The 9,603-nt window shown below is 37.3% G+C and overlaps 1 protein-coding gene across 1 annotated transcript; it reads left to right on the top strand.

Moving 5' to 3' along the window:
- The first annotated feature begins 2,174 nt into the window (after window positions 1-2,174).
- On the top strand, window positions 2,175-7,623 carry LOC115691342 (probable WRKY transcription factor 12). Its single transcript, XM_030617938.2, has 4 exons — window positions 2,175-2,841; window positions 3,034-3,107; window positions 3,294-3,461; window positions 7,131-7,623. Exons 1-4 carry the CDS (start codon window positions 2,578-2,580, stop codon window positions 7,291-7,293), a joined length of 669 nt encoding a protein of 222 aa, XP_030473798.2. The 5' UTR covers window positions 2,175-2,577; the 3' UTR covers window positions 7,294-7,623.
- Window positions 7,624-9,603: the final 1,980 nt, after the last annotated feature.

Here is a 9,603-nt window from a genome sequence, read left to right as displayed (position 1 = left end):
ATGATGTAATAAGATATTCAAAGCAGGTACACTTATTTTTTACTTCCTTTGTTTGTTTCTCTTTCTTTATTCACATTTTCACTAAAGAGCGAGTGATAGATTAAGTTTATATCTATGCATTATAGTGTATACAAGTTTGTATCTTGAGTTCACTTCATCTCTCAGTGGTGTTTCATTTACCATATTACCTGAGTTAATGATATCTTTATTGAGAAAAAAAGTGTCAAGTTGGTTTTTATTTTGCCATTTATTTCAATTTGATTGTATTTATGACATGATGTTGCTTAGAAAAGTGTCAGGTTAATTTTTTTTCCATTTATTTCAACTTGATTGTATTTATGACATAATGTTGCTTAGACTACCATGGTGCCACTACAAGGAAATGGAGACCTGATGTTTGGGAAATGATTTATTATTCACATACACAATTCTTCAGAGATGTTTCAGACTTTTCGAACATGGAATTACAAAGAACATCAAAACAACAAATATGAATTTTATTTAGTGTGCAACAATTTATAGATAAAAGACGTATATTTCCAAGCAGGGTTGACTTCGATAAATGCAAGGTGATTTTGCTAAAAAAAAAAAAATTGTTGACTGAGCACCTAACTTATGACAATAACGTAGTAAAAGTTTGCATTGTGAAAACATCATGACATTGATGGCACATTTGACGGGAAACAAGTGCATAGGTTAATGCCACCGAGGGTGGTCGGAAGGAATGAACATGGCCCTTTCCAAAACCAAATGAACCAAATCTTTTTAGCAAAAAGTTGCAAATCGACCACTACAAAACCTGACTTGTGGAGAGAACAAAAGTCAAACCCAGAGAAATGCAACCGACGGGTGCGAAGCAGGACCTACAAACTCCACAGCTTGATTCAAACCCTGTCTGGGGAAGTTGCTGGTGGAGACAGCAAACCAATGCCGAACAATCTTCATCTATTGGCGAGATGGGTGAACACCACTGCGTTCAGGACCATCAGCAAGCAAAATTATGTACCCAAACGGAAGAATTAGGGCAAATCATAAAATCAAAGTTCCAAGTGAAACCTCCCAATGCCACTAAAGGCTAACTCCGCAAAATCTCAACCTGAATACCATTTGTATTCCCACGCATCTAAGACATTGCCCTTTGTGCCATTTTCTTTTCGTGATGGAGCAAAAGCATGATACCTCGATCTACGAAGATTGTTGAGAAGAGTTTAAGCCTGAACCCACAAATGTTATCATTTGAATTCACACTCACTCAAAATATTTGACCCATATTTTGAGTTACGAGCCAATTAGATATATCATCAACTTCACCCTTATCAATCGTAAAAAATGAAATTTCCTTTTGTCATGAATATGCTCGCACATTGACGATCAGTATAGACTAGACAAACATAAATTTTCCAAAGATAGAACAACAATAAATGGACTTCCTGGCTTATGTACATCAACACGTTAGCACTCTCTTGATCATGTGTGTCTTACCATGTATTAGTCAAGCGTAAATGTTCAAATTCATCATGGATGATGATGCAAGATTAGATTTGAAGATTGAAATTATGGAACTCCATATTCCTCATGTTCAAGAATTCGTGGCTCGCATTTCACGCTAAGCCCTAATGCACGCTATTTTACTGTTTTCGTGTGTCGAGCGAGACTCCACCTTAATAAGATGATAAGCATGTGCTCCAATGGGGATTTGCAAATTAAAAACACTTCAAATCAAAAGCAAAATCAGTCACATCTAGATCAGTGGGAATACTTCCTTGGTGGTAATTTAGGATTTAGGGCTCTTTTAGTACTACTCGATTTGGACTTGAGTATATCCTTAAAATGTTCCATTTCAAAATTTGTTTGGATCTTGGGATCGTTGGAATGTAAAACATCATGAGGGTATTCCCTCTAAGACTTCCACAGTCACTCCCCTTGTACATCTTATTTGTTTATTTATTTATTTATTTATTTATTTATTTATTTCTGGCTTGGCAAGAAAAGAAAAAGGATTATTTGGTAAGAGTCCAATGCATCCATCTGTTCAATGGGATAGATATCTCGGGCTCTTCAAAAATTAAAGTGTGCGAGTTAAAAAAGCAAAGAAGAAACATCATTCCCCTAGTTTCTGTCTCGCACATCAAACGACATACACGCATATCTTCTCAATGAATTGGCAAAAATATTCCTATCTCTACTGCATATATAGGGCTCAGCTGAGAGAGAGAGAGAGAGAGAGAGAGAGAGAGAGACGGAGAGAGAGAGACTGCACAACATAGTATTACCAAATAGTACACAGTCCTCTTTTAGACTGGACTGAAGATACAGGCACTACAACCCTAGTGGGAGAAGAAGATGGAGAAGAAGATGGGAAGGGAATAATTTTTCTCCAGGAAAAACATTCCCGCGTAGCGTTTACCTGTTGACCAGAGGAGGACACTTTGCTTGCACTCGCGTGTGAACGCAAGGAAGTTGCCTTCGACAGCACTCGAAAGGGTCGTACGGACGCGCGCACCGAACGGAACTGGTCAGCTGAAGCCTCTTTCATCGAGGTCGGATAATTTAAGGAGAAGGGAGGATTCGATCCGGATGGAAGGCGAAAGAGGCTCGTCATCATCCTCGGTTCCAAACTACGACCTTCAAGTCAGCTTCTCCGGTACCAGTCATGGCATTCATGAGATCGGGTTCGTTCCGTTCGAAGACCAGAACCCAGTGCTCGGGTTCTTGACGCCGGCGCCTCCTCTCATCCCCGCCGGCGAAGGTGCCCCGACCGCTGCAACCACCGCCACTGGCAGGGTTGGGCTGGGCCACCACAACGGCCTCGTCGCCAGATCGTCTTGGAATAATGACCAGGTTGCTGAAAGATGAATTCTCTGTGACCGAATATAGCATCAATTATTATATCTTTGACCGTATGATATCTTTCATGAGATGTTGTGCATTATAATGAATTTAAATCCTCCTTTTGGTTCTTTTTATGATTGTTGAAATGCTTGTGCACGTGTGGCTCTAGCTAACAACCGATGCTTATGGGGGCGAATTTAGGTTGGCGCACACGATCCGAAGGCTGTTAATGACGAGAATTGCAGCGCGAATCCTGGCGAAGGCAACAATTCATGGTACTTTACGGATTTGATTTACCACTTTCGAAACAAATCGAGCATATACCGAATATTCGTTACCTAATCGATGCGATACAGGGATAATCTGTAAATCCTAATTGAAGCAAATTCAGTACAAAAAGGGTACATATCGAGGTAAGAATTAAAGCAGGCGAGTCTTTGATGGTAAGTCTTTCCTCGTAGGTGGCGGAGCTCCACAGCGGCGGCGGAGAAAGGGAAGATGAAGGTGAGGAGGAAGCTGAGGGAGCCAAGGTTCTGCTTCCAGACGAGGAGCGAGGTGGATGTGTTAGACGATGGCTACAAATGGAGGAAGTACGGTCAGAAAGTGGTCAAGAACAGCCTCCACCCCAGGTTTGGCATCACTAAAATCATAAAAATCAATTTATTTATTTTTTGTTCTCAGCATCGGATGATTACTTTTCATAGGCATTTCTGACATCACCAGTGAGAAAAGCATTCGCGCACAGATCTGGGTGGTTCACATCTGGAAGATTTTCTGAGCCCCCCGCCCCCCGCCCCCCTCCCCTCTCTCTACTCTATGCTCCAAGCTCCAACCATATGGATCTGATTAAAACTCATGCATGATATGATTTTCTCATCTGTTTCTTTTCTTCTGGTTGATCTTCTATGGATGGCGTCACAAAAGTATGTTGGAAAAGAAGTTTAGGGGTATGTTTGTGACTAATGCTTGGAATGTGATAAAATTTAAGAGGGTTGCAATGAGAATGAGAGTCCAAATTGTGTACGAAATTGAGCTTAAAGAATTAATTATGGACTAATTTTCTTTCCATGGACAAGTTTGATGTTCTTATAAGAGGTATGATACGTTATAGGCGGATAAATGTCTAGGGAGATACGAAAAAGATATGTTTTGGGGTCATGTTTTTCTCTAACGATGCCATTAATTGCACGGTGGGTTATCGCTATGGGCATCAATGCATCTGATTTTGATTAACGCATGCGAGTAATGTCAAAAACTTGAAACCCACCAATCAAAGGTATGGTTGAAGGAAAATATTGACCCTCTGCTATCGGTGTTAAAAGAAATATATATATATATATATATATTTAGTTTAAAGTGTGAGTAAAACAAACAAAAATCATGCATGCAGCATGCATGCATGTATGTATGAATGTATGTATGGATATTGAGGTTTAAAGCAATTTCAAAGACAACCTCCTTACTCTTATTGTAACGGATTCTGAGTCTGAAAACACAATAATTTTGCTTCTCTCACTCTGTGTCTATATGTAAAGCTCCATCACATATTCCCGAGTATCAATACCAGTGCCCGAATCTTGTAGAGAAATGACCTGTGTAATGGTTAAATTAGAACAAAGAAATGATATTGAAGCAATGAGATTCTAAATGATACTTTCATCTGTGAGCTTAAGCTGGTATAAAAATCTCTAGGATCACACACATGTAAGTTGATTAACTAAGAATTTCTATAATAATCGATAGACACGTGACATTTACACATTATCCAAGTTCATTAGTTACTAATGATTTTATCAATTAGTTTAACCCAAAGAAATTATCTGCAAGGTAAAGAAGAAACTTTAAGGTGTTACCATGGTACGGCATGTCCCCAATTGAGTGAAGCCGATTGTTGCATGTTAAGTGGTGTGAATTTCCTTGTTTTCTTTCAAATGATGATACTTCTAATATGATGATCGATTTGGGTTAAGTAAAAGATCGTGCTCAGAGAACATCTAAAAATCTTTTAGGGTAAAGAGAATGACAGGGAAATTTCATGTTTGGCCTCAATAAGTGGGGACAAATGAGCATCATCTTGAATGGAAGAATCCTCTGATGTTTGTTTGGAAGGCTGTTCCAAAGTGGAAGAATCATGCATGCTTAGGATCGAATTTGGACTTTTTAAAGATGATTGCTTCCTAGTATATCGACAACAGGACTGAGAAGAAGTTGTACGCATTGACTTACTCGGTCATATTAATCACAGTAATCCTTCTAAGTTAATCCTCTTTCAAGATAATATGACCCAGGCTTCTTCCTGTGTGTCAATGTTACAAATCATTTATGAAGAAAGTCATCTGGAAAATGCTCAATGTACGCATAATGAAAGATTCAGACTATATTTTGGCAAATGCTCTTGGGAGAAAGTTACCGTCTGAAAATAGTTTGATGGATGAAGTTGTATAAATGGCCAGCCATTTGCGTGAGAAATGTCTGAAAATATGTATTTTTTGGTGGGATGCAATGTGATTCGGAATGGCCTTGTATATGCGAGTCTTCATCTTTACAGTGAATCTATGTAAGATTTTGCTCAAGCTTTTGAGGGCTTAGAGAGTCTCATGTACTTGAATTTACGGTGTACGATCATTTACTAGCTAAAGTTACTGTGTCATCCGGGTAAATGTCTATTTGGTAGATGGATGTATAATTTTCATGATGGAACTGGGAGAGAGGATTGGGGCTGGCGGGGAGCATCTCCTTGCCCTCTTGGCATTCTCGGCGGTGCAGCTTTTATAAATCATATATACTATACTATGAAATTTCGCATAAAATTTCTATATCTCGTCTCTTGATTAGAGTATTGCGTGTTGTTCTCTCTCTCCTCATGCACTAGATTTCTGGATGCATTGTTGCGTTATTTCATCAAAATCTTACATATATTGACTGAAATTTTGAAACTAGGGATTCGATTGGCAAATCACAATAGCTTCTTACTATGCTAATGGGTAATGTTCTTGTGTAAACGGCAAGTGTGATTTCTCATATGGTGCAGACTTTGCGCAGTTGATCTGTACAAATGTGTAATTGATGTTGTAAATGGTCTGATACAGTTGAGTGAACAGGATCGAGATTGTTTCATTCCCCTTTATTGAGAAAGTTTCATTCAATGTGCGTGCCAAAAGTAGGGTATCAGAGTAGTTTCTGTGCAACATTGATACCTAAGTATTTCTCCTTTTCTTCATTCTCTTTCATCGTTGCAATCTGGCTTATTATTGCTATGTTAATTGCTACAGATTATGTAAGTGACGGCATTTCACTTATACGTTTTGGATTCTAATTGCAGTGATAAATAGTGACTACACTGTCATATAAGGTATCTATATATATTCCCATGAGCATAAACAGTATTTGCTTCAACAAAATACATGTTAAGTTGCCAGGAAAGGCTAGACACTGTTAGTATGTTTTTTTTATTCAATTTATAATCAATTGAAGGCTGAAATCTGTGAGCAAGTTTCTACTTATATTATATATTAACCATGGCAAAATTTATGTGACTATTTATTTGATGTTCTCGCCATCCTGCTCTCAATGGTCAAAATGACATTCTTATACGCTTCATACATGCAGACATTTTTCTTTTTATTAAACTTGTTGCTAGTTTTCTTGTTGCGCACAGTTTTTTGAATTATTGTCAGCTCTACTGATGAATTATGTATATGTTGGGTCAGTGAGTTGCGGAATTGAAAGTATATATTTGTTCTTTCATTCACTTCATTTTAGTTGGTTCTTGGTCTCTTTCGACAGGACATGCATATTTATGTGCATATACACAGAACTGTAAGATTTTGTCTTAGTTGGCTTTATTAGCAAATCTTAATGTCCGTGAAAATGAAAGCATGTGAAATCCTTTGTCCAGTTAGGGTTCCAGTTCTTTGACTATTCCAATGGAAAATTAAAAAAAAACGGGAAAGGAAAGATTGGATACTGATATTATGAATATCCAGAACTCAACGATAGCACAAGACTTGCACATCCATAGGCTTCATAATTGAAGGAGTTCGTGTGTTTTCTCTGTGTTGTTTCTCCCCTTTTTGTAGTTTAAGTGATCAGTTCCAAATGAATGTAAGATTGAAGATAACGATCGACTAGAAATAAAATCTTTGGGCCACACAAAGGCCATTCTTTTTTTCTCCTTTTCCAAGATATTTCTGAATTATTCGAGTGTGTTTCGTAGAGTAATCAGATATGCCCTTAGTTGTGTTCATAGACAATTACTCGGTCTCAGAGGCTCATGTTTTTGTGGATTGTTTCTGCAGAAGTTATTACCGTTGCACTCACAGTAATTGCCGAGTGAAGAAGAGGGTCGAGCGGTTGTCGGAAGATTGTCGGATGGTGATAACGACCTATGAAGGCAGACATAACCATTCCCCGTGCGATGACTCAAATTCATCTGAACATGAAGGGTTCAACTCGTTCTAGTATTGCCCCAAGAGAGAACCCAAAAGGCATTGTCCTGGTGAATTTTGGAGAACGTTGCCGTGCGAGGATGTTCTGAACTATAGTTGCAAACGGACTCCGACGTCCCTGTTCATGTAATCTATGTCTAGAAGTATAGTTTCGTCATTCTGCTTGAACTTATTTGCAGCTTCTTGTGTATATTGTGGCTGCTACATTAATTTCCTGTGAAATATACAGCCTATGTATTCGCTTGTGCAATGTGACTTGTCTTCCATTGTTTGTGAATGCACTCGCGTTAGGAGATTTTTAGTCGAGGATGTATGAAAACACAGTTCTTTTGGTTTGGTTTAACAGTTCATAACTGGATCTCTACAAATTCTGCGGAGTTGGTTCAGTTTGTGTAATGTCAAAATCTCTGTTGAGACAGATCGGGTTGAGATGCAATATCAGTAGGCAGGTTTGGTTGATATGGATAAGAATCTAGACGGGCTGAAGATCATTTTCTTGGTGACGCTTTTGAAAAGCACTTGCGAGTTAGGAGAATTGAGTGGTGTTGCAATAATTTATTATATTGTCAGACGTGATTACTGTTCCTATTCCAAAAAAACGCCAACTTTTTCTACTGACACCCTTGGGGAAACGTACCAGATGCCGTAACTATTCAAGTACCTTTGGAAGCATGTGTACAAGATAATAATGAGGGAAGTGATCTTACTCGGAAGGGTATTGAAATTATTCGCGAGGCTAGCAAATGGAGTCCTGAACTAGTTGCTTGTGAAGTATGGAAGGAGATTAAATTTGAATTAGAAGCAATGGATACTTTGTAATCCAAATATTTACCGTTTGTTCGTTTTATTAAACTTGGCCCAATCTTTTACTAAAAGGATTGAGCCGAATACGATTTAATTTATTTATCTATCTCATATAGAGATACATTTATCTAGATATACAAGATAAAAAAAAACATAAGGAAATAAACAATTCAAAACCTAATATCCTAAAAAAATTCAAACTTTAGCTCTAGTCCCAATTTTATCATAAATTTTTTCGCTCATAAAAAACCTACGACTTTTGATCTAGTCCCAATTTATCCTAAACTTTTTTTTGTTTCATAAAAGACTACCGACTTTTACTTGAATCCCATATTTACTCCCGTTAATCCTCCGTCCAAAATTGCCTTTAATTATGTGGCATTCTCATGCCATTGCTTTAGTTTTTTTCCCAAATTTCATATCCAAGGAAATGTCTTTTGGAGATAAATGTCCAACGACGTCTTATCGGATATGAAATTTGCGTAAAAACTAGAACAATTAGAGTTAACTTTCTTCAATTGCTCTTACTCTTAAGAATTGCTAATAACTGTTATGAAAAAGTCCATAAGTTTCCAAAAACTGTTGGTGAAAACTGTTGGTATCTTATTGACACTTTTATGAAATTATTAACTCATTTTGACAGTTTACACATGACCGACCTTTTTTTTAAATTCTTAACCAATTTTTATTTGTCTTTCTTACCAATCTATATTCAAGTACGTTACCAAGTGTATTTAGTATTCATTAGTTTAGGCTATTGTTATAATAATTAAATATTAAACCACGCATTCATTTAACAATTTAAGCTTTTAGAACAATTGGTAGTGGTCCCACAAAATCTCACATGATATCAGATAAGTTCATTTAGTAGCTTAAACTTTTAGAATAATTGGCAGCGGTCCCATAAAATCTCACTGCTATCAACTCTCATTTGAATTATTACCAACTTTTATTTCTAGGGATGGACACAAGATAGGGCTGGGGATTGGATTCCCATTTTCACCCCATGAAGCGGAGCAAAGCTCCGCTATCACCTCATACCTCGTGCTAGGCTCACTAGTTTTGGCTATCAACTCTCATTTGAATTATTACCAACTTTTATTTGTAGGGATGGACACAAGACAGGGCTGGGGATTGGATTCCCATCCTCACCCCATGAAGCGAAGCTTTGCCCCGCTATCACCTCGTACCCTGTGCAAGGCTTAGTGGACGAGGTTCGTCACAATTTTGTTCTTTTTCATTATTTTTTTTTTTATCTTCGTTCACGGTTGATACGAATTAGAATATTGAGAATGTACAATTACTATAAATTTCTTTTCATAATTATACTAATTATGCCACTTTAAAGTTGGTCGAATTTTACAAATTTCTCGAGCTTGTTGTTATATTCTTGTGTTAGTTTGTTTATAATATTTTTAGTATTATTCACTTAAGTTTGTTTACTTTTTTTTTAATTTAATTTTTAATAAAGTTACATTTCATCATAATATGTATTGGAATATATTGCTTGCAATTAACA

This window comes from Syzygium oleosum, unplaced genomic scaffold (assembly GCF_021117445.2).
Source record: "Syzygium oleosum isolate NSW1041296 unplaced genomic scaffold, Sole_v2.1 Sole_v2.39, whole genome shotgun sequence".
Taxonomy (NCBI): Eukaryota; Viridiplantae; Streptophyta; class Magnoliopsida; order Myrtales; family Myrtaceae; genus Syzygium; species Syzygium oleosum.
The sequence above is the reverse complement of the archived record's forward strand: the minus strand, read 5'-3'. Positions and strand labels throughout refer to the sequence as shown.

Excerpts from the sequence above, each read along its gene's own strand:
- LOC115691342 (XM_030617938.2), top strand. The coding sequence starts at position 2,578 with ATGGAAGGCGAAAGAGGCTCGTCATCATCCTCGGTTCCAAACTACGAC. Across the intron at positions 2,842-3,033 it reads CGTCTTGGAATAATGACCAG|GTTGGCGCACACGATCCGAA; the intron begins GTTGCTGAAAGA and ends GGGCGAATTTAG. Across the intron at positions 3,462-7,130 it reads AAGAACAGCCTCCACCCCAG|AAGTTATTACCGTTGCACTC; the intron begins GTTTGGCATCAC and ends TTGTTTCTGCAG.